The sequence below is a fragment of the Rhinichthys klamathensis genome, unplaced genomic scaffold (assembly GCF_029890125.1).
Source record: "Rhinichthys klamathensis goyatoka isolate OS25496 unplaced genomic scaffold, OSU_Roscu_1.1 h1tg000196l_1, whole genome shotgun sequence".
Classification (NCBI taxonomy): domain Eukaryota; kingdom Metazoa; phylum Chordata; class Actinopteri; order Cypriniformes; family Leuciscidae; genus Rhinichthys; species Rhinichthys klamathensis.
The window spans coordinates 8,347,762-8,373,841 of record NW_026606722.1 but is presented as its reverse complement, the minus strand read 5'-3'; the positions used below and the strand labels follow the sequence as shown (position 1 = coordinate 8,373,841).

Below are 26,080 nucleotides of genomic sequence, written 5' to 3'. Positions count from 1 at the left end.
AAAAAAATGCCTGAGAAAGTTTGTGGGATACAGCTAAATGGATTTAAATGATAAAATGTGCAGCTTCATACTGCAACACAGACAAACACCAGGTTATCCTACGCCACTTCACACACAATCGCAGGCAGGGGAACTATGGCAAGCCGTTTTAACTTTTAATTTCCAGGATATGAATTCTTGATATCAACAATTAAATTTTCACTAGTTCAAATTATAGTTATGATATCAGGAATTAAATTTATACTAGTAACAATGGCAATTTTTGATATCAGAAATTACATTTCAACTAGTAAAAACTATAATTCTTGATATCTGTGATTGTGTTTTTTAGTGAAATGTCACCATAGGCTGCCATTCAAATTCAATTTTTGATATCAGAAAATACAATTCTTACTAGTAAAAACCTTATATAAAGAATTAAATTGACACTCGTTGAAATGTCTATTCTTGATATCAACAATTGAATTGCTACTAGTGACAATGTTCATTTCTGATATCATGAATGTGATTGTTACTAGTAAGAAAGCCATTTTAGATATCTGAAATTATATTGATATCAGAAATACATTTTCAGATATCAAAAATTAACATTTTTACTAGTAGCAATTCAATTGTTGATATCTAGAATGAGCATTGTTACTAGTATAAAACTAATTCCTGATATCTATAACTATAATATGAACAAGTGAAAATGTAATTGTTGATATCAAGAATTCATATCCTGGAAATTAATAAAAGTTAAAACGACTTGCCATAGGGAAACACACTGATCCGACAAAACCTGAAGCGTCTGTTGTCATTGGTCGGCATCGGCATCTGTCAATGCAGTGTGAACTGGCCTTTATTGGTAGAAGAGAGAATATCAATAATATTATGCACAGAATTCAGAATTCGCTCTATACGGATGGAATTGATCAAAACAACATCAAAACGGCTGAGTGCAAAATAATTTTAAAGTTTATTTTAACACAGAAAGCCCAAAACAATTCATACAGTGAGCTACAAACATAAAAATAGCATGGCTAAATGAAACAAACGAGCCGTGTCTGTTGTTCACGAGTGCGTGTCTGAGTGGTCCTCAGAGATAATCATCGTCCTCGGACCAGGATGAGTCGTCATCGCTGGGGAAATGAACCAGTTGGAGCAGCGAGTCGTTGGAGTCGGAGAACATGGAGCTGTTTCCCTGAAAGAAAGCGTCACTACTGCTGCTGCTGCTGTCACTGTCGTCGTTTATTACCACGACTGTTGGAGGGACGCTTGCTTTCTGACCTGAGAACACAGTTTAGATATTCAGTTTTTTAGGTATGACCTTATAGCACCATTCGTAACTTGACCTTAACATTTTGAGCACCACAGCTGTTGGTTATACTTAGCCTGACTAACGTCAGACCCAAGTCTCATTGAGACGTGGTCTGGGAACCACATGTTAATTTTCTCGTATTTGAGGCGTGGTTTACGAATGCCCAGAGCCGTTTATTGGGTGCTACGAATGTCTATCAAATGCGCCTGTACGTAGCTCATAGCCAATCATTTCAATTATACCAGATGATGTATGTAGAGCGACAGAAACTAGACGAGGAAGAAGACGATGGGTCAGAGATGTACGTGTACACGATGGCGTGTATCTAACGGCCGTTTCACACCGCATGCGTGAGCGGCGCGTATTGTTTCCGGCGTGCATGTTAATCAATGAGTGCATTCACACCGGGAGCAGGAGCGGCGCGTGAGCAGCAGTGAAGCGGGGGTTTTGGCGTCGAATCTGTTTTTGCTGCACTGCTCACGCTCAATTAAAGTGGAAGCACACTTTTGATGGACAAAAATAAATATGATTTCACACAAAAAGTGCCCAAAATGCACAGAATAAGCATGTCTAGTGAGTTTTAACAAGAACTTGAGTAGGCAAATAAAAGAAAATAAAGACTCAAAAATATTTATAGAAGATTTAGGCTACCCGGTAAAAACTTGTTTTTAATTATTCAGTTTGGGTGAAAGTTGTGTATTATATATAAAAAAAACTAAAGTAAACTAGCCAGAAAATATTATATATAAACGTTCTTTTAGTTTATGTAACACACAGACAGCTACAGGCTAGCACAACCCAAATCAAACCCGAGTGTGTGGTTTATTTGTGTGTTTTGTTTTTTATCCGCGGAGTTGCAGTCTTGTAAACATATCGAAAGTATGACTGAAACTAATAGATTGGAGCCCTTTTCTGGGTTGTTTTGTTGTTTAACATTTATATGCGAATGTTGTACACCTCCCCATTACAAACTTTCAAGACTATCAATGTTATAAATGAACAACTTCTAAAAACAAATGTATAGTTGTCTTTGTAAAGAATTGCTCGCTTATGTAGCTTTGGAGCCGCTGCTGTGACACTGTACAAACGCCTCCAGTGTGAATACTCTCGCGCGTCTGCAGTGATGATGTAGTTACGCTGACGCGCTGCTCAAGTGCCACTCACGCTCGCGGTGTGAAACAGCCGTAAGGCTGCACTTCGCGTCTGCTCCCATGTTGGATCCATCGGTATAAACAAACTGCTTCGGTGTGTCGCATAGACGTCATCATCGTCTTGCTGCTCCCTCCCCGTTCTGTGATTGGTTCCCTAAATGAGGCGAAAATTTTGTCCATGGTATCCAGACTACCTAGTAGTGTGAATAAAATCGCGCTGCGCAAAGGCTGTATGGGGAAACCCAGGCTAGGTTATACTGCTAATTTAAGTCAAGACACTATCGTTGTTTTCATGCACTGTTCAATTTTGAGATTTTTGGCTTTTCATAATGTGTTATTGGGTTTCAGACAACATTGAAAAGACACTTTTAAAGGGCACCTATTATGTCATTTTTCAATTTCTTGATTACTAGAATAGATTTACATGCTTGAATGTTCAAAAAACACATTACTTGATATTGTTGCAGCTCCTTTCTTCCCAATCTGTCAGTAACGTAACTCGCTGATTTACATCATACATGTGAAACTTGAAAAGTTCATTTATTTCAGTAATTCAACTTAAAAGGTGAAACTAATATATTATAAAGACTCATTTCAAGCCTTTATTTGTTATAATTGTGATGATTATGGCTTACAGATATAAAAACCTTTTCACAATATTATAATTTTTAATTTGGGGTTTTCATAAGCTGTAAGCCATAATCATGACAATTATAACAAATAAAGGCTTGAAATATCTCACTTTGCATGTAATGAGTCTATATAACATATTAGTTTCACCTTTTAAGTTGATTTACTGAAATAAAAGAACTTTTGCACAATATTCGCATTTTTCGAGTTTCACGTGTAGTACGATGCATCGTTGAAGAAATCAACTAGATGGTCACGATTGTTTCCCGAAACCGTATTGTCGCAAATTGGTCGTTCAAACACGTTGGTTAATGATGTCACACAGGAGTGGAGTAATAACTTCTTTTAATGAATCTGTTTGAGATCGATTATATTATGTTTTGTTATAAATTACAGACATGGCATCTGAGGACTATTTCTTAATTTTTCTCAGTTATTTGCTTTATTTCCAGATTCAATCATAGGCTCGTTCTTACACTAGAGCTCGTTCACACATGCGCACTCTTCAAAAACTACGCTTTAAATCTCTTTACAAATTAAAAGAGGTAAATGACATTTGTATGTATTCTAAATAAAAGATACAGATTGTACTGAATGTCAGCTTGCTTATTTTGCTCAAGATAAGGATTTCGAATGTGTTTGGGAAATGTCCCGCTCTTACCATAACCGCCAGTTTAACACACTACTATCTAACTCAACCAGGCCCCGCCCCTTTATTCTGCGTATGAATTATTTAAATGAGGAATATTGTGACGTGTTTGTTCCCGGAAGAAGCTCAAGACTACAATGGAGGCGTTTCAGGCGTTCAGAAACACTGACACTGATATAGAGAAGAACTCCCGCTGGAGGGACTTTGAGCTTGGGAACTTTTTCATGCTCAAACAGCAACACTAAAGAAAGTTGAACATGTAAAAAACACATAATAGGGCCCCTTTAAGTGTTTATTTTATTCTACTTTATCTATTTGCATCTGTAGATTTCAATTATAATACACATCTTTAAAGGTGCATTGCGCAAGTCTCTGAGTTTTTGCAGAACTATGCCTCCTCTGGCGACAAGCGAAACTGCAACCAGAGGTGTGCACGCTCATGGACCACACGCACACGCACGCTTGCACGAGCTGTTCATAACCAAAGGAGCATCAGCCGCACAAATATTTTGTTTACAGTCATAATGTCTTCAGAGGTAATAAAGTTATAAATCTGCAAGTCATTTTAAATATATGAAAAGAAAGGCATTTGAGTAAATTACACACTGAAAACGGGGGTAGTAGAAAACTTCGGTTTTTGTTTCCATCTATCTCCATGTTGAACTGTTTTATGTTTTTACTGTATCCACTTATGATTGTATTATTATGCGAACACGTTCATGAACAATATAAGTTATTACTTTGTAAAAGCTCAAAATAATAATCATACCATACACAGTTGGTCAACAAAGTAAACTCAAATGTCTCAAGGTAATAAACAATCAAATGGGCTAATCCGCCGAAGATTTGCGGGGGTTTAGCCTGTTTTATTGATCTGCTAAGTAACATATTCCAATAGCAATAGACCCTAATTAGGCAGTAATTTGCTCAAAATTTGTGTCTAATTATCTAACTTATATATCAGCATTTTATATCACACTCAAGAATCTTGAACTGTTTTACTCGAATAGCGAATCACTAAACTACATGTAGTGCTGATTTATTTATATTTTGACAGGGACAATACACACTGACGAACATTTATGTGAAATGTGTCAATACTTTTCAACTGCTGTCCCTAGGCAAGGTCACAATAGTTCATACATTTAGAAGACAAAAAAGGGTACCGTATTTTCCGCACTATACGGCGCACCGGATTATAAGGCGCACCTTCAGTGAATTACCTATTTTAGAACATTTTTCATATATAGGGCGCAACGGATTATAAGGCGCATGAGATACTGCAGTCAAACGTTTGACTGGGTTTGCGTTATGCATCCACTAGATGTGCTACAGGGAATGTCAACAAAACAGTCAGATAAAAGTCAAACTTTATTAAGCGTTCTGACAACTCCGTTCACTCCCATGGTAACGTTGAAGGAAAACTCCGGTCAATTTTAACATTGAGCTCATTTTTTTTGTAAATTTGGAGTGCTGTCAGTACAGATAACAACGACAAAAACCGGTGTTGCCTACACCGTGTTATCCTCTTTTTAAAATTTGCACCCTGTTGACTTAAACGGGACAAGTTTTAAACCTGCTTTTAGCCTCTTAACAACCTTAATGTGTCATTACAAGTGCACAGCCATGTGAGTGAACACGATGAATCTGACTGCAGTAAATGTGAAAGATATTAATAAAAATGATGTTTATTCAGCCAGCTCACATACCGGTATTTTCTTCCTGTTTTCGGTCGAAAGTCCACAGTAGGCGATTGTCGAGTGCGCGCGCATGATCATTGGTAACTAAGCAACAGTGGAGACTCAGACTGTCAGCCGATGACGGTGCTGTGTGGTGTTCTGAGAATATCAGCTCAAATGGATAGTTCATCCGAATCACATGTTGAACACACGGAGGAGGTTTGATCGCGCGCGCGCAAACTCGACAATCAACTACTGTGGACTTCGACCGAAAACAGGAAGTAAATACGGGTATGTGAGCTGGCTGAATAAAGAGATTATTGCCATAGATATGGATATCTATGATTATTCCTGCCTTCGTGAAAGCTCGGATCACAGTTGAGACTGATATATCAGCCCAGGCATCCACGATCCATTGGCAGATAGTGGCGTAAGTCGCCCGGCGCTGTCTCCCCGTCTTGGTCAACGTGTTCCCCATCCATATATAAGGCGCTCCGGATTATAAGGCGCACTGTCTGTTTTTGAGAAAATTAAAGGTTTTTAAGTGCGCCTTATAGTGCGGAAAATACGGTAACTATACACAACATGTAATTAGTTCACACACTAGCCTAGAGCAGACCGGAGATCTCTCCATTTGTTGAAAGCCTTCCCGATGTTGACTCTCGTCTTATTCCGACGCCTGTCTGACTCCAATTTGGCCCTTTTGGTGGCACTAGACAAACGTTTTCTTTTCTTTGTCTTACGTGGAGTTTGCATTGGGGTTTGGAATGAACTACAAGCCGGTCTCTTTGAATCCATCTTCTACTTTTGTTGAAAGTTGACTAAAGTTTTGTCGCTCGAGTTGTCTTCGCTGATACGGAGAATGGCGGCGAATACACAAACCTGCCAGTCATAGCCAGGTGAGCGTGAACGCGCATGACGTCACGGCCAGTCTCAAATTCCGTCCCCAATCCCTCTTATTTATTTTACTGTACAGGATTATAGAGGCAATCGGAGTGATCAGAGAAGGGCTCATTCAGCCCATCAGGCAATTGTTTAAGCATGTATGGGTTAGAAAAACGGGTATTTTTAACATGAAATGTTGCGCAATGCACCTTTAAAGGTGGTGAATTTGAGTCAGAAATCTCCAATTCAGCAGCTTTACAAACACCAAACTTTTCTCTCTTTTTTTTACAGAGGGGTTTGTTCATATATTACATTCACCTGAATTTATGCAGCTTTAAAAAGAAAATAAAAAAAAACATGGTGAAACATTTTTTTTTTGGCAGTATGACAGTATGTTGTTCTCATTTATGAAGTGAAAAAATTAGATGTACAAAATCCCCTCTGTAAAAACCTTTAACTCTAGTATGTCAAGAAAATGAAACTTTGACATTTTGAAACTGGCTTTATCCAAAGTTCAGTTCTGGAAATTTATGCAAAATCCTTCATATTTATTTAGATAATGCCTTATCTCCATATTTAAACATGACATTTCAGAAACCTTTTTCTTCAGCAAGTCTTAATGTAATCAATCAGCTGGGGAAGTACCGTGATTTCTACTAGTTAAAGGTGCATTGTGTAATATTGAGGAGGATCTGTTGACAGAAATGCAATATCATATATATAACTATGTTTTCAGTGGTGTATAAAGACCTCACTTAATGAACCAGTATGTTTTTATTACCTTAGAATGAGCCATTTCTCTCTACACACACCACGGGTCCGCTTACATCGACATGTTTCTAAAGTGGCCCTGAACGGACAAATGCGTTTCGTCACTATGTTGTTCTTCGTAAAAGAAGCTAGCTAAAGTCAGCGAATAAAACACTGACACAATGATGAACAAGTAACAATAATATTCGCAATAACAAATCTGTTTACTGAATAATTAAGTAAACCTAATTTCTTTCTTTATCTTTGTAAAGAAACCTCATTAACTGGCTACTCTCTGCTGTCTCAGACGACGACATCACTTCCTGTCAGCAACCGTAACTTCTGTTGGGTGCAATTCGCAACCTCAACACTAGATGCCGCTAAAAACCACACACTGCACCTTTAAATGTTTTAAGCCAAAACGTCTCGATCGACCCCCGGTGGCCGGTCCTAGTATAGGTCATAAACCCCGCCTCCCCGTGTTATTCAACGGTACATGAGACCAACTAAACAATTAAATTACACTTCAAATATCGTTTTTGCAAATATGGTTTCTGTAATTTACGGTAGTTTTTATCACGCTGATGTAAGTTCAAGTGTTTGTTTTTAAAATAAGTTTGTTTTTAGTTAGTTATTTGATGTGGTGGTGTGACGTCATGATTGACAGCTGTGATTGACAGGTTCTCTGAGTGAAGTAGTCACTGAAGCACCAACTGACTTTTTTTCAGGATCTTCGGAGGACTGAGGAGATTGGAGCTTTAAATTTAATATCTAAATTTCTATAATTAATTTAAAAAAGTGCAGGAGCGTGTGCTTGCGATTGATTCTCCGAGAGTGGGGGCGGGGCCTCGATTTCACGGCTTTACTTCCTGTTCACGACTGCGCATGTCTGGTCCCGAAATCGAATCTGCGCAGACTCAAGGTCCAAGATGTCAGCGCCATATCGGGACACTGGCGGCTTCAGTTCTGACCAATGGAAGAGAGCGAAGGGGCGTCGTCCATCTTTTTTTACAGTCTATGGGTTTAACCGATTCACCTGTGGTGTCTTGCCTTAACTTCTCAAAGACTCGCATCAGACAGAAGACGTGGTGATGTCACGCACCTCTCACCTTTCCGCTCATTGATGAGCCCCAGGCGTCTCTCTCTCATGTCGGCGCTCAGGTTCTCCACCATGCGGTCGATGCAGTTGTCCAGGACCAGAGAGCGCGTCTGAGACGTGATGGTCTGCCAGCACATGGGACACTTATCCTTGCGTTTACGCCACTCTCGGATGCAGTGCTGACAGAAGCTGTGGGCGCAGTTCAGCGTCACGGCCTGAGGGGGGTCACAGAGGTCAAAGTTCAAGAGGATTGTGTCCTGCACAGTCCCTTGTTCACTTCAACATCACTGAGCTTACTTAAACTGGACTGTGATGCTATTTTCTTCAGGAAACAAACTTTGTTGCATTATTTTCCTGTTATCTCTGTAAAGCTGCTTTGAAACACTCTGTATTGTAAATAGCGCTGTATAAATAAAGCTGACTTGACTTACCGTCTGATGCACATTGTGTACAAAACAGAATATTAATTGCAAAAAGTTCATTTGTGGTGGACCTAGTCTATTTTTGTGTCATAACGTTAGACAAATCCATCCTGAAAGGGCTTTTAAAAACAAAATCTGTGATTGGTCACTTAGAATAAGTTTCAAAATATTGCCGATATTGCAGGCCTTATGCCGATATCTAAAGTCTGACAATGTGAGATGGCCTAGACTGGAGTAATGATGATGAAAATTCAGCTTTTCATCACAGGAATAAATAACATTTTAAATTATATTCAAATGGAAATCACTTATTTTAGAATAGAAATCAGTTTTCACTGTATTTTTGAGCAAATATATGCAGCCTTGGTGAGCAGAAGAGACTTCTTCCAAACACACAAAAAAAATCGTACCGACTTTTAAACGGTAGTATTTGGACACTTTACCCACAGTATTAATGTATTTGCATTAAAAACAAAATATCAAAACAAGCAGGATTTATTTTAAAGAAACTCAGAACAAATTTTTATATATATATATATATATATATATATATATATATATATATATATATATATATATATATATATATGTATATATATATATATATATATATATATATATATATATATATATATATATATATATGTGTATGTATGTGTGTGTGCGTATGCATTTATTTACATGTATGCATTTGGCAATCGCTTTTATTCAAAGCGACTCACATTTACATTAGTTAATGTTAGGGCTGTCACTTTTGTGAAAAAATCCTGTTCGATTTTTGAGACATAAGTGTTCATTGAATCGATTGTAAAACCGATTTTCCATGTCTAAAGACGTTTCCATTTTCAACACCAAATACAGGCAAATCTACGGACACCTAACAGGCATTAGGACGAGCGTAAAGAGTGCGCTTCAGACGCACAAGTCAGCAATATTTCTGATGATTTATTGGCGTGAAGTTTCGTGCACAATGACAAACAGGAGTGCAACATTCTCGAAAAACAATAAGCAGACTGGACTGCCATAACATCAATGAAAAACATTACTGCAGGCTTCGACATGGCTGTGTTTACGATTAGAATTATTATTTAGATTATTTAAATGTCAAACAAATTTCGCCTACGTAGGCGTGATTGTAGCCCGAATCTGTATCTGTATGCATGAGACTGTCTGAATACCGGCAGAATTCACATTTTTGTTGTAAAAAGAAACACATTATGCAGAAGTATAGTTTGCTGTTATGTGTGTGTGTCAGAGCCTGCAGTTGCTGTGTGACACGCGTGTGACGAGCTGGACGCGCTCCGAGAGAAGCCCGTTAAAATCGATTCCCTATTTTCGTTTTCGATACTTGTGTTGGTTGGTCCGATCGATTGTGCAATCGATTTTCGAACATAAGTGACAGCCCTAGTTAATGTTATGAACTACATTCTGATTTTGAGGATAACTGACAAAAAAATGACATTGAGTCATTTAAAAATAACTGAAAAGGTGGCTCTGAGCATCATTTGTTTGCTTCTGCCACTTGGTTTGATGTTTTGTATCTAATGCAACAAAATAGACATTTTTAGGTGTCCAAAAGTGTCCAGGGGTCGGTTTCACAAAGCTATTTTAGACCGGTCTATAGTGTTAGACAAGTCTAAATTTTGCTCATAGACTAGTCTAATGCAAGTTAGACTGTTTCACAAAAATAAAGACTTAATTTAGACCAAAAAAATTAGACACCTTTCCCCCAGGCTAACTTAGGCCTAAGACTCTGTTACCTTGGCAACCAGCCGTAACAACAAACACTACAAACAGCCGAAAGAAAACACAGGCGACAGTCCATCATATACAGTATATTCATCACCATTTCAGTGTCTTTAAGTTTCTCTTGGGGTCCTCCTCCTGTTTTTGGATATTTCCTCTTAAATATTTCTTTTTTGGCATCTTCTACCATGTTTTTGTATCTTTTCTGTACGTCTTTAACGCTCCGCTCAACGGTCGGATTAACACTGTTAACTGTCGTAGGAATCTTTGTCCAAATTAAACATTTCTTCTTGTTACTACATTCTCCGCTAAATTTCCTCAGTAAAATGTCCTTGTAACTGTTACACTCCTCCAACACACACACATCTTCCGCTGGGGTAAACTGCACCGAGCGGTTGAATGCGCTTACTCGATCCGCCATGTCTTTTGTTTTGAAAAGTGTCTTATTTTACCCAGAATGCATTGCGGTGTAGTCCTACTTAAGATAGTCAGAAGCTGTGTCTGAAACCGCTCACTCGTTCACTCATTTACTATCCCTATATAGTGTATGGCATTTGAGTGCACTATATCTGCAAGGAGTGAATGAAATGAAGTGAGTGAATTCGGACACTGACGGTTACACTGTGCGTCGGAGAGCTGGAGCTGTCGCAGAAACGGCTTCGTCACACGTAGTGATAAAACTCAATTTATCTTACGTTACTTACTTTATAAAATAATATTAACAACAATAACAATTATAATGACTTTATTTTGTAATTATATATATCTCCGTGCCAGCTTTGTAGTTTCATCGATTGAAATTGTTAGAAACTTGTGCTCACAGACGACGTGGTCGTTGAGTGCCTCATGCGACCGTTATGATTACATTCGAATGAACAGATGATTAACGAATATTTTTTAATCATCCACCAAATTATCATCCCTTCCTTACAGTTTAACAAATTAACAACAATGCCACAAATTATTAAAACACCTGGCTTATAGTAAAACACACATTAAATTGAGTTAAAGCCTAAATAATATATTTTAATAAATATATATATATACCTATATAATTTACCCTATTAATATCAGTTCATTTTAATTTTAACATTCATCTATATAATATTTTCTCAATATTTTAAGTAATGATTAATAAAAAAAAAAGTAGTAAAAAAGCTGTAAAGTAATTTCTTTACTTCCGCAGTGGATTCTGGGAAATAGTGCTTCAGCAAGTGTACATCGGATGTACACTCGAAATCAGAGAGAATTGTGGGTAAAAGTAGTGAACGAATGTAGGGGATGATGTCGTTCACCCAGAATTCGGACACCACTACAAAATGGCCGACACCCTATATAGTGCACTATATAGTGGATAGGGAGCGATTTCAGACACAGCTAGTCTTAAGTAGTGATGTCCCGATCCGATCACGCGATCGGAAATCGGGCCCGATCACGTGGTTTCAGACTCGATCGGAATCGGAAGTTACCTCCCGATCAGGACTCGGATATATGTCAATTAGGGGTGAAACGGTACATGTACTCATAATTATTGAACCGTTTCGGTACGAGGCTTCCGGTTCGGTACGCATACAAACCGAACGATTCCTAGGACCATTTTTCCTGCAGACAAAATCCGCGCTGGCGCGATCACCACAACGTTGCGCAACATCAAATGGCAAACGTAATGAAAGCGGAACGAAACTGCGCTTCTCATTTTATTGTGCTTAACGGACCATTTATCAGTTCGGACCAGCAACATCTGTGCAGCGCGAGATCAAGCGAAGAGATCCAGTGAAGAAAACATTTGAATTCGCCACTGAAGTAATAACATCGCTGTGAGATCTAGTGAGAAGCATTCACATTTCTCCGTTATTAACCGTAGATCTCTATTAGATCAAACAGCGCTGACGTGGACACCAGGAGAAACATTGTGCGTGAATGAACATGGATTTAATGTTGCACTTCAAAACTCAAATATTATAAAAATATAAATGTTATTTTTAATGTGATTACCAAAACATTATTTGTTCATCCTTCAAAGATTACCCCCATTTATAAACCTGAAAGTTTCAAGATGTAGGAAAACTCAAACTTATTTAAAAATAGTTTTTCTTTTAATGAATAGGAAATTTCTCTGGCATTTCTTTCTTTTTGCTGTATCGTATCGAACCGCAAATTTTGTGAACTGTTACACCCCTAATGTAAATATATTCTCATTATTTTTTTATACACTTTTAAAACATTTTTATTTTTTGTTTACATGCCTGCCGGGTATTTTAAGTTGAGGTGCTATTTGTTTTTATATTAAGACTTTTTCTATATTTACTGTTGCACTAAAATCCAAAAGTGAAGATTTTATGTTATTTATTACTTGATTGTTCAAGCTACCTCACAGAAGTGCTCTGTTTGTTAACAGAGTTGTTGAATGTTAAAATAAGGTGAATTAAATAAAAAATAAGGAACATCCTGGATCTGTTTTTTCTCTCTTCTTTATTCTTTTTTTATGTATTATATAAGTATCGGATCGGGACTCGTTATCGGTAGATACTCAAAATCAAATGACTCGGACTCGAGGGCAAAAAAACCTGATCGGGACATCCCTAGTCTTAAGTGCTTTGTGCAACGGTCTGATTTAGATGTCTATCTGAAGTCTGACTATCTACTATATCTAAGCCATAGTCAAAGTCTATCTTTGTGAAACCGGCCCCAAGTGTTTGAACACTTCCATTGGAGTTTTTCTACAAAAAACTCAACCTACACTCTACACCTACACACTTTTTGACACAAGTGAACTTTTATAGAAGAGAAAGTTTTGATCTTTCAATAAGTCAATGTTCTTTCCCTGTCATTCCTTCATCCGATCTCATGATCTTCACATCATGTTTTCTTTTCTTTTTTACCTCAATGAAGAGCTCTGAACAAATGCTGCACTGCAGTTCACTCTCCAGCACTTCAGTCATCTGTGTGACCACTTCTTCTTTCTGAGCTTTGGCCTTCTCTTTCTCTTCCTGTGGGAGGAAGTCAAATTATTGCACAGAAAATGGTATTTTTACTTACTTTTTAGGCATTATGTAATCAATCATAATCACTTCCACAAAATCTGGTCACCGGTCACTCATTTTAGCCTAAGAAAAAGTTTGTTTGCATGACATGATCGTTCTGGAGCTTGAAAGAGTTTCAATTCGCTTTCATTAACAGGGAAAGAACGCCTAGGAAACTCATCAGAAACTGACCTTTGAGTTTTACAGAAAAATAACACCATTTTATATTTGGGTGAACTAATCTAATCTGCTTCATTTATCTGCATATATTTTATTGTCCATGCCGATTAAAAATCACACTGTGCTTGTGTTCATGCTCAACTTTCCCATGATTACCTTTGTAACTTCCAGCTCCTTATCTTTGGCTTGAAGAGCTTCCTTGAATCCTTCCCGAGCGTGTTTGAGCTCCTCAATAACTTTCCGGTGCTGTCAAAGTAAAGGAAGACGTTATATAATACTTGCGTTTAACTGTAAAATATTGCAGTGCAATAGTGCAGTTCTCTTACCTCTTTTAATGCCTCCTCAAGTTGTTTTTTCAAGCCCACCTCATTCTGTTGTGCTTTTTCAGTCTTGGGGAAAACAACATATACGAGTCAACACACAGACACAACTACCATGGTTTTATATTATGAGCTGGAGCCTACCCTTATGTAATAAATTAGATGTAAACAATGTTATTTTTATTGGTGGATCATCCGAGAAACAAGAAATGTGTCATTTTTCTCGTACACCAGACTGGTTAATGCGCTTAGGCTGTGGATTACAGGTAATAATACTGTAAATAAAGTTCAGTTTCACTTCATAAGACCTCAATGTATCATCAAGAGCCACAGGTATTAATCTTGTTTTGCCTGTATATGTTGTTGTTTTTTACCCTCAAAGTGACGGTAGCCGTTGATTAGCATTATGTGAATCACCAAGGACCACGGTTTCTTTCAGCTAAAACTTTACTTTTACTGTTTAACAGAAGAAAAGAAGTCACCTACATATTATATGGCCTGAGGGGGAGTAAACTAACACAGGGTTTGTACAGATACTGTAAAATTAAATTACAAGACTTTTCAAGCACTACTTTTTTGGTTTTCAAGGACAACAATCAGAGATCTGTATCATATACTCGAATAATTATATTAGCAATATCACGCTCATAGCCATGTGAAATGGCTATATATCAATATCAGTATATTATTTTATCAATAAAATTAACTATTTTCAAATACAACCTATTGTCTTCCAGTAATTCAAGCACTTTTTCAGAAATATGGCTGTTTTCAAGGTTTTTCCAAGACTTCAATTTCAAAAAGTCAAATCCAAGTACTATAAGCACACTGTACGAACCCTGTTAACAGCACATTTTTATTTTTGGGTGAACAATCCCTTTAACAATAGCAACACTGGTCAACACCACAACTTTGATTGGATTGTATAATTCCACGTAAACAGTTTTTTCATTCACAGCATCACATCAGTGAAATTCTGAACCACAATCAATTAGAGAACGCTCATCATTTAACTCATTTGAGCATAATTTTAAGAAATGGCTTCTTAATAATCAACAATGCGAACATTAATGCTGCTTTCTCTATTATTACTATTAATAATTTCATTAAAATTAGTATTTAATTCATAATATCTTATATATATATATATATATATATATACACATCTTTTTTTATTGTTTACATATATATTGTCTTTTTCTATAATATGTTTAATTGTATTTTAAAGAGTAGTTTACAAGTTCTAGTTCTATTATTGTTGTTATTGTTTTACCCTCTTGTCTAGTTTTAGGCCTAATAACATCCGGCAAAGGGACTACCGATGAAAACTAGCGTTCAGGCTAATTTGGGTACATTTACATTCATGAATGTTGATTAATGTACACTGTCCCTTCTCTAAATAAACATTAATGCTGCTTCCTCTATTACTACCATAGACAGTATAAGAAGTGGACAGAGCCATCTCATTGGAACTCAGTTGAGACAGTTGAAGCCCATTTTTAGCGATTTTTGAGCACTTCCGTTCCTGACGCGCAGACTCAAACCGACTCAAACTAAGCTTGATGACGTGAGCAACCTGTCTGACAGACGTTAATCTTCTAGTAGCTGTGCGTGAAAATTGCCAACGTTAATCTTGCAGAGACGGGGAACTTGAGCAAAGAGTTCTTTGGCGTGAGTGAGCAGGAGTAAGTATTCCGTTGCTTTTATGGACTCATTATCTATGGGCTTCTCCCTTGACGGGACGTCCCCCCGATCGCCTGCGAGCTTCTCCTCCTGTCTGTACGGTAATTTCTGTACAGCGCGACAGAGAGTCGAGTGGTTATGACGCAATCGTTAGCCTATTTTTACAAAAACTGTTTCTACGGGGCCATAGTGTAACATAGAAGGTAATGGAGCCCTTTAAACATTGTTGTGTTTCTTTAGAAATAAATAATGGACAAATGGAGTCTTTAAACGCCTCAGATGTAAAGTTATTCGCTGTCAAAGTGACGCCAAAGTCAATGGAAATGCTAACGCAAGTGAAGTTCTGCTACAAGATGGCGGCACCCGGCCGGCTTCAACTTCCGGTCGATGGATTACCCCCTTGATTATTACTAATAATACGGCATTTCAGAATGTTTGTAAACAATAGGCACCAAGATGCTTCCGGGTGGCAGAACGCGAGCGGCTTCTACTGACTAACTGAAGAGATCCAGCCGGCTACTGTAACAGTTACATAGTTAAACACACTGTTGTTGATCAAAGTTGAAACGATGATGAAAACGTCTTGTGTTTGGGGTTGCGCTGCCAGATATACAGCAAAAGGTGTAGGGGTTGTATCGATTTCTTTGTGGGTGAGGAGGTTATAGCGAGTGGACGTTGTGTCGTCAAAAGTAGGAAATCTTAATGATGCCCTAAATTATATGATTCATCCAACGTTTACATTTCTGCTGCCAACCCTGCTTGCCCTTCAACTCTGCTTCGTGTATTCTCAAAACGGTCCATCTACAAAATCATAGCAGAGCATTTATCTTCAGCCGGGGAAATTCGAGACTAATATTAGTAAACTTGTCTCTGTGGAAGATCAGACTCATTGCCAGTCACTGCCTGAAGTAAAAGACGGCAGCCCACTCTCACGCATTGACCGTGAGACTCACTTTTCACACGCTCTCACGCCACACATCCATTTTCTCACGCAACTTACCGAAATGTATATCCCTCATACATAATATCGACCAATCAGTGTTTTTCAACCGCGCAAACAGGGTAATATAACAGCTGGAGAACAATTATGTCACATAACATTTACCTCAGGAAAGCCATTTAATGACCATGATAGGCTATAGCACGTTATTTTGGCTAGAAAAAAGAGCTAGAGAGTATTTTGCTAATTATGTGTAGGCCTACTATATTACATATTTATTATATTTTTTACTTATATCATTAAACACAGTTGTTATTATGATAAAAAAAACGCATTATAAACTCAGCAAAAAAAGAAACGTCCCTTTTTCAGGACTGTGTATTTCAACAATAATGTTGTAAAAATCCAAATAACTTTACAGATCTTCATTGTAAAGGGTTTAAACAATGTTTTCCATGCATGTTCAATTAACCATAATCAATTAATTAACATGCACCTGTGGAATGGTCGTTAAGACCTTAACAGCTTACAGAGAGTAGGCATTTAAGGTCACAGTTCTAAAAACGCAGGACACTTAAGTAGGGTTGGGTATCGTTTGGGTTTTATCCGATTCCAGTACCTACTCGGTATTTTTTAAACGGTTCCGGTGCTTAAACGGTTCTTAAATCGGTACTTAAGAAAATGAAACCGCACACACTTTATCAAAAAACAATACCCTTTAATTTACAGGGCCAAACTGGACACAATATTAACTTAAATCTTTAAACAATATAAATACAAGTAACATATGGTAATAATAAAACCAATATAAAATAAAAATTCATATTTACATAATATCAAATGAAACAATATTGTATCAAACAATGTAATAATACTGGAGATTAATAGAGATTACTAGCAGGCAGAGCTGCCAACTCTCACGCATTGACCGTGAGACTCACGCAAATGACCCTTTTCACACAGAAAAATCGCGGACAAAGAGGACACTGACAGACAAGACAGAGAAGGTTACTTTTGATATGGAACAAATCCACAGCTGTCAGATTCTGTCAATATTTTTACGAGATTCACACAATAAATAACGTTTTGGCTCTTTGAAATGTGACAGATCGCTGTAGCGCGTCAGTTCAAACGGCACGTGATACAGCAGCCTACAAATCCACTGCTTCTTAGCTACGCAGCGTTGAGTGAACCTATGAAAGAGAACATCTCTGGTTACTGGTGTAACATATCTCTCAATAGGGAACGGGACGCTGCCAAGCTCCTCGCGCTGCCGACCAGCTTCCTTTTTCGGCAGAGAAATCTGAGGAGCAGATGGCGCGCGCGCGCCAACATAGTATGACGACGTAAGTGCGTCGATGCGGCGCCCGCGCCATCAGCCAATGAATTGGCTTGATTCTATATGGGATTCAGACTATCGGCACACCCAGAGGGCGTTCTGACACGTAATTTTACACGTGAAATGCAGCCAAACCTTGTGAGAAAGAGCGCGCATGCGAGACAGAAGAAACTGTGCTCCAAACTGTGTAGCACACGCACGGCGGAGAGAGAGCGAGCGAGAGACCGTGTGTGTGTGTGTGTGTGTGTGTGTGCGCGTGTGTGCCTAATGAAGTTAGGCACCGAAATCAGGCACCGAAATTTTCGTTCTTATTCGGTCTGGTTACTACCGTTTACGTCGGAACCGGTTCCCTATTGGCACCGAGTTTCGGTACCCAACCCTACACTTAAGAGACTTGTCTACCGACTGTGAAAAACACCCAAAGAAAGATGTCCAGGGTCCCTGCTCATCTGCGTGAACGTGTATTAGGCATGCTGCAGGGAGGCATGAGGACTGCTGATGTGGCCAGGGCAATAAATTGCCATGTCCGCACTGTGAGACGCCTAAGACAGCGCTACAGGGAGATAGGAAGGACAGCTGATCGTCCTCGCAGTGGAAGACCACGTGTAACAACACCTGCACAGGATCGGTACATCCGAATATCACACCTGCGTGACAGGTACAGGATGGCCACAACAACTGCCTGAGTCACACCAGGAACACACAATCCCTCCATCAGTGCTCAGACTGTCCGCAATAGGCTGAGAGAGGCTGGAGGGCTTGTAGGCCTGTTGTAAGGCAGGTCCTTACCAGACATCACCAGCAACAACGCCGCCTATGGGCACAAACCCACCTTCGCTGGACCAGACAGGAGTGGCAAAAAGTGCTCTTCGCTGATGAGTCACGGTTTTGTCTCACCAGGGGTGATGGACGGATTCGTGTTTATCGTCGAAGGAATGAGCGTTACACCGATGCCTGTACCCTGGAGCGGGATCGATTTGGAGGTGGGGGGTCCGTCATGGTCTGGGGCGGTATATCATATAACCATCGGACTGAGTTTGTTGTCATTGCAGGCAATCTCAATGCATTGCGGTACAGGGAAGACATCCTCCTCCCTCATGTGGTACCCTTTATGCATGCTCATCCGGACAAGATCCTCCAGCAGGACAATGCCACCAGCCATACTGTTCGTTCTGTGCGTGAGTTTCTGCATGACCGCAATGTCAGTGTTCTGTCATGGCCAGCGAAGAGCCTGGATCTCAAACCCATTGAGCACGTCTGGGACCTGTTGGATCGCAGGGTGAGGGCTAGGGCCATTCCCCCCAAAAATGTCCAGGAACTTGCAAGTGCCTTGGTGGAAGAGTGGGGTAACATCTCACAGCAAGAACTGACAAATCTGGTCCAGTCCATGAGGAGGAGATACACTGCAGTATTTCAAGCAGCTGGTGGTCACACCAGATACTGACTGGTACTTTTGATTTTGAGCCTCCCTTCTTTCAGTGACACATTATTCTATTTCTGTTAGTCACATGTCTGTGAAACATTTTTAGTTTATGTCTTATGGTGTTGACTCTTTTAGTGTTCATACAAATATTTACACACATTAAGTTTACTGAAAGTAAAAACAGTTGAAAGTCAGAGGACATTTCTTTTTTTGCTGAGTTTATTTAATTACATTTTTTTTTTTATTACATTTTTACAGTCGACGGTGGGTCTCCCTTCCAAGCAATTTACTAGCGTTGCCATAGGAACGCTTTGGCTTTTGCCACCTGGAAGAACGTCTATTACTGTTGTGACGTCATGGTGAATTGTCGTATAACTTCATTAAAATGAGTATTATTTAACTCATAACAAATATATATATATACACTCACCGGCCACTTTATTAGGTACACCTGTCCAACTGCTCGTTAACACTTAATTTCTAAGCAGCCAATCACATGGCGGCAACTCAGTGCATTTAGGCATGTAGACATGGTCAAGACAATCTCCTGCAGTTCAAACCAAGCATCAGTATGGGGAAGAAAGTTGATTTGAGTGACTTTGAACGTGGCATGATTGTTGGTGCCAGAAGGGCTGGTCTGAGTATTTCAGAAACTGCTAATCTACTGGGATTTTCACGCACAACCATCTCTAGGGTTTACAGAGAATGGTCCGAAAAAGAAAAAACATCCAGTGAGCGGCAGTTCTGTGGGCGGAAATGCCTTGTTGATGCCAGAGGTCAGAGGAGAATGGCCAGACTGGTTCGAGCTGATAGAAGGGCAACAGTGACTGAAATAACCACTCGTTACAACCGAGGTATGCAGCAAAGCATTTGTGAAGCCACAACACGCACAACCTTGAGGCGGATGGGCTACAACAGCAGAAGACTCCACCGGGTACCACTCATCTCCACTACAAATAGGAAAAAGAGGCTACAATTTGCAAGAGCTCACCAAAATTGAACAGTTGAAGACTGGAAAAATGTTGCCTGGTCTGATGAGTCTCGATTTCTGTTGAGACATTCAGATGTTAGAGTCAGAATTTGGCGTAAACAGAATGAGAACATGGAACCATCATGCCTTGTTACCACTGTGCAGGCTGGTGGTGGTGGTGTAATGGTGTGGGGGATGTTTTCCTGGCACACTTTAGGCCCCTTAGTGCCAATTGGGCATCGTTTAAATGCCACGGCCTACCTGAGCATTGTTTCTGACCATGTCCATCCCTTTATGGCCACCATGTACCCATCCTCTGATGGCTACTTCCACCATGTCACAAAGCTCTAATCATTTCAAATTGGTTTCTTGAACATGACAATGAGTTCACTGTACTAAAATGGCCTCCACAGTCACCAGATCTCAACCCAATAGAGCATCTTTGGGATGTGGTGGAACGGGAGATTCGCATCATGGATGTGCAGCCGACAAATCTGCGGCAACTGTGTGATGCCATCATGTCAATATGGACCAAACTCCCTGAGGAATGCTTCCAGCACCTTGTTGAATCTATGCCACGAAGAATTGAGGCAGTTCTGAAGGCAAAAGGGGGTCCAACCCGTTACTAGCATGGGGTACCTAATAAAGTGGCCGGTGAGTGTATATATATATATCTTTCTTTTTTTATTGTGTTCATTTCATCTTTTTGTATAATATGTTTAATTGTATTTTATATAGTTGTTTACAAGTTCTAGTTGATTATTGTTTTACCCTCTTGTCTAGTTTTAGGCCTAATAACATCTGGCAAAGGGACTTCCGATGAAAACTAAACTAGCTTTCGGGCTAATTTGGGTACATTTACAAATTAGGAAACACTTATTCTAATCTCACATAGCATTTAGGATGGATAGTATGGACATTAAGATAGTATAATACCATACCACCGACCATTTGAACAAAATTAATATCTTTTTTTACAACAAAAATCACATCACTGAGCTTACTTAAGCTGGACTGTGACACTATTTTCTTCTGGAAACAAACTTTTTGCATTATTTTCCTGTTATCTCTGTAAAGCTGCTTTGAAACACTCTGTATAAATAAAGCTGACTTGACGTTGGAGGCTCACCTCCAGGCGCCGCTCCTCCTCACAGAAGGATTTCTCCAGACACTCAATGCGTTTGAGCGCCTGCTCCTTCTGCGACCTCAGCTGACCCCGCAACATCTCCAGCTGCGTCTGCAGCTCCTGCATCTCCCGCTCTCTCTCCGGAGTCTGATCCCGAAGCCGCTCCAGCTCCGCCGCGCGCTTCTGCGTGTCTCCAACACGACTCTTCAGGACCATCAGGCTCTTGCTGTAGAGGTGAACGCTAGCCAGCTGCTGACTGCTTTCAGTGCTAGCGCTCGAGCTGCTTCCCGCTGCACCACCGCATCGGTCCTCCTCCAGAGGTTTAGAGGAAAACTTTGCAGTTTCCCGGCGTTCCCCGGATGGGCAGGCCTGTGCACGTGACTTATCCGAACCGGAGCATCGGTACAGCTTAGATTTGGACTGATTCGTGGGACACGGCTCCGACTCGTCGTCTCCTCCATCCAACTTCCTCTTAGAGTTTTTCAGCTTTTGGGCTAAGGGAGCGGCGCCAGATTCTTTGTCAAGATTCCCAGACAAGAACGATTTGACTTCGTTGTAACTCTTCTGTACGAGGGTGTAGTCGAACTCCACAGGGTTGCCGTCGAGAGGGACGCCGAGCCTCACAGAGTCTCCCTGATGGAGCAAGAAGGGATTTGCTGGAGGTATACGGCTCCCGTTCACCCACACGCCGTTCAGACTCTGGGTATAAAGACAAACAACAGAAGTCAGACATATTTACATGCAAAACAACATACAAGCACACTTACAGGTCTTTTTTATTATTATATAGTAGGGCTGTCAAACAATTAATCACGATTAATCGCATCCAAAATAAAAGTTTGTGTTTACATAATATGTGTGTGTGTACTGTGTATAATTATTTTCAATACATAAATACCCACACATGCATGTGTATTTAAGAAATATTTGCATGTATATATACTGTATATAGACTGAATGTAGCCTATATAATGTATATTTTATATAAATATAAACATTTTATATATAAATAAAATTTTTCTGAAATATATACGTGTGTGCATTTATATACAAAATAATTATACACAGTACACACACATATATTATGTAAACACAATCTTTTATTTTGGATGCGATTAATCGCGATTAATCTTTTGACAGCCCTAATATAGATAACACCAGTGTTATTTTAGTATAATAATGTACTATTATAATAATTATTAGTATTTTTTTCATTTTAATTTAAAAAAGGTATATGCTTTTGTCATATTTATAACGTTTTTAGCTTTCTTTTTTATTTTATATTATTGTGCTATAACAATATTAATTATAAGTTTGAATTAGCTTTATTAGCTCATTTTAATTTTAGTAAGTTTTAATAATTTTGTTATGTGCGTTTGTAATTTTTATTATTGATCTTTTATTCGATTTTGTTTAGATAATTATATTTAGGTTTATTTTATTTTATTTCTTTATTTTAGTATAATTTATATACTATTATAGTATGCATTCATATTTTTGAAATTGCTTTTTATATTTTCAGTTTTTATTTAAATTTTATTCCAAGTTTTATTAATTTTGTCATGTACTTTTGTCATTTTTATTAGTGTTATTTACATTTAGGCCGTGTGTCCACCAAAGCGTTTTTAGCCAGCTGAAAACGCTTGACGCTCTGCTGAAAACGCCTAGCAGTGGGCGCTTGAGAGCGTTTTGGCAGCGCAGCTTTTTTTCCGTTGAGACGTTTCGTTGCTATGATACAGAATATCCGCAGCACAGTTTACTTGTAACTGATTTCGCAGATAATTTGTTTCATACTGAAAATGTATTTTTCATCCAGTTTGTTCGGTTAGCTCTGCTGGTTGATGTCCTTGTACAGAAAGAATGTTGTGACAGTTGGTCGGTGTGGTATTAGTCCCGCCCCTCCTCCACTGTGATTGGACGGCTGGGTAAAAGTGACAGTGATGAGCGCTGCGTTTTATCCTAAGTTGAACATTTTTCAACTCTCGGCGACCAGTAAAAACGCCGGGCGCTCAGCGCTTCAGCGTGTAAAAAACGCCGAACGCTCAGCGCTTGAGCGTTAAATACACGCTCAGCGCCTCGTTGCGCTCATGGCGTTTAAAAAACGCGGCGCTCCCATTGAAAACAATTGAAAACGTACGCCAGGCGCGAGTAAAAACGCTTTGGTGGACACACGGCCTTAGATGCCATTAGTGTTATTTTAGTATCATATATAAACTATTATAGTATTTATTAATATTTTGAATTAGCTTTTATTTTTATATTTTCAGTTTTTATTTGTTTCAGTTTTAGTAATTTTGTCATGTACTTTTGTCATATATATATATATATATATATAAATAAAAGGAAGAATTGACTCCGGGCCATTGAATTATTAGAAGAACAATGCACACCCAAGGTTAGGTGGTAATATTACACCTCGGGTGTGCATTATATTACAATAATTCAACAGCCCGGAGTCAATTATTCGTCTTGTACTACGGTTAGCACATCTCAAAACATTGTTCAGATGATGTATTTCAAGAAATTTTTCAGGTTTTCGTCATTAAAATGCTCTTGTGTGTGGGACTAATTTCTTACGCATCTCATCCCAAGCCTCTGTTGTTAATTACAAAACTTCATTTATAAAACGGATAGTTCCAGTCCTTGATTCTGATTGGTTGAGCCGCGTTCGACACTTTTATAAAAGCAAGGGGGTTTTAGACGCTCTCCGCTCCGCATCGTGTCTAACAACGGCCCTTAGCTGTTCTAAATTCACTGTAAATCACGGCTTCAAGGGGCTTATTGCTTTATTTAGAGCTAGTAACAGAGTTTTCAGCCCCTGATAGCCGACTAATTCAGTTATTAGAGAGAGAGAGAGAGAGAGAGAGAGAGAGAGAGAGAGAGAGAGAGAGAGAGAGAGAGAGAGAGAGAGAGAGAGAGAGAGAGAGAGAGAGAGAGAGAGAGAGAGAATTGGTTTAGAAGAGATTAAGCGTGTGTAAATTACCTCAGTCTATTACCTCAACAGTGTTCGGCAGCAGCATCTCTACTACTAATATTAAAACTGTAAGTTTATCTGCTTCAAGAACAGGGCCATTATTACCTCACTAGTGAGAAATGTCATGAAGCTTTTAAGTTGCTACACTATTTTACTGATAAAATCCTCAGATCAGCGCTGACAACACGTTTCTGTACAAGTGTGTGTCCGTACTGTGTGTGTGTGTGTGTTGAGCTGGAGAGAGAATGTGTTTTCCGTACATAAAACATTTGGCAAAACATGGAAATAGTGTCATTTTTATCCTATTGTTTACTATATTTATTTGCTTGATCACTGCCATTGTGGGTTTTGGTTCTTTTGCTGTTGATGGCTGTAAGGACCTTTGAAATCACTGAAATCATTTGGCGAAGTGATATGGAACTTTAATGCGGTCAAAACCTGCCGTGACTTTCCCTGAAAATAATGGAGATTGTGGTCAACCAATCAGATTCAAGCATTCAACAGCCCCATATTATAAATGTAGGTAATGTATTTTTCTTTCAGTGTTGTTTCAGAACCCATAAAATGCTGGAATGGACAGTCAGACCCATAGACAGATAGACTGACAGACTCATACTACACCTTATTGTCCGTCACTGTCCACCGTCCGTCATCGTTGTGCTTGAAGACACAGTGATTTCTGGATATCATCAGTGGACAGCTGGCTGACAGAATCTGATGGGTCACATTTAGACCACGACCAACAGAAACCTGAGTAAAAGGACAGAGGAGAGCGGTAAGCAAGCATACATGTACATCATGAAATCATATTGGAGCCATTAACCTATGACAAACAGCTGTGTTTCTTAAAATTGCCTTACATTTCATTCAGTTTGAGTTAAACTGGACATAATTCACACTTGTAAAATGTTGTTTTGATTCCATCATCAATGGTGTTCAGTGTTGTTTTTATTTGGATTGTATCCGGCTAACTCACAGCCCCAGGTAAGGCTTAATTTAGCCTCAGAAATCTTCATGTGAAAATGATGATATGAATATAAGTATACACATATATAAATTCATGCTGTTTATTCTGTAAACATGCACCTCAGAGTCCTCGGATAGATGCAGCCAGTCACAGTCTCTCCCCACGCGCTGTAAACACCATATTTTGTCTTTTTCAGAACTCTCTTCCTCGGTGTTTAAGGAAGGAGGTTCTTCAGTCTTTTCCATCATTCCTGCGCCATTAATTAAATTGAAATTATATTGTTTTTATTGTGTGTTGTTGTTGCCCGCCACATACCGCCATGAAGCTGCAAGAGTTTTTCACAAGACCACAGTGCTTCCACCCCACACTTCTGAGCGAGTCACGTGACGCCAAGCGGAAACTCTGATTGGCTGCAGGGTTTTAGGATTGAAGATATTTCGCTGAGTTACAAATGTGTTTGCCTAGTGACGGTTAGGTGTTCTCCGACAGGGGGCAGTTGGCGGCTCAGGGGACGTTTTTGTCTTAATTTAAACATTTGTACACTAAAAGTGGAATCTTTTAAAGGTATACATTTTTTACAGATTAGGACCCGCCTTACAAGTGGAAACGAGGGCAGCCATTTCGATAAAATTATAATTAAAACCCCTCATCGAGTAAGCACAAACGCCTGTGATTGGGTCATTCAGATACACGATAAGAAAAGTGTCAGATATCACGTGACAACGATCAGCGGTCTGACTTCTGGGAAGCACAAAATCAATTAAATCAAATGGCTATTTATTTGAAAATATACGCCACAAAGCTTAAATATCTTACTTATTTAG

At 39.1% G+C, this 26,080-nt stretch overlaps 1 protein-coding gene across 2 annotated transcripts; it reads right to left on the bottom strand.

Annotated features, from left to right (window-relative positions):
• Positions 1-939: 939 nt before the first annotated feature.
• On the bottom strand, positions 940-25,632 carry rnf8 (ring finger protein 8, E3 ubiquitin protein ligase). 2 transcript variants are annotated; one of them, XM_056262816.1, is made up of 8 exons: positions 25,376-25,632; positions 24,911-25,039; positions 21,319-22,014; positions 13,841-13,903; positions 13,671-13,760; positions 13,194-13,301; positions 8,154-8,358; positions 940-1,269 (listed from the first exon to the last, which is right to left on the bottom strand). In XM_056262816.1, the coding sequence occupies exons 1-8, from the start codon at positions 25,502-25,504 to the stop codon at positions 1,079-1,081; spliced, it is 1,611 nt and encodes a 536-aa protein (XP_056118791.1). In that variant the 5' UTR covers positions 25,505-25,632; the 3' UTR covers positions 940-1,078. The 2 variants fall into 2 exon arrangements, with proteins under 2 accessions (XP_056118791.1, XP_056118792.1); XM_056262817.1 differs by having other exon boundaries at positions 1,091-1,269; positions 8,147-8,358.
• Between the last annotated feature and the right edge of the window lie 448 nt (positions 25,633-26,080).

Coding starts and splice junctions, on each gene's coding strand:
- rnf8 (XM_056262816.1), bottom strand. CDS start 25,504: ATGATGGAAAAGACTGAAGAACCTCCTTCCTTAAACACCGAGGAAGAG. Junction 13,761..13,840: donor TTGAGGAGGCATTAAAAGAG/GTAAGAGAACTG, acceptor TTACTTTGACAG/CACCGGAAAGTTATTGAGGA. Junction 1,270..8,153: donor GCTCATCAATGAGCGGAAAG/GTGAGAGGTGCG, acceptor CTGTGTTCTCAG/GTCAGAAAGCAAGCGTCCCT.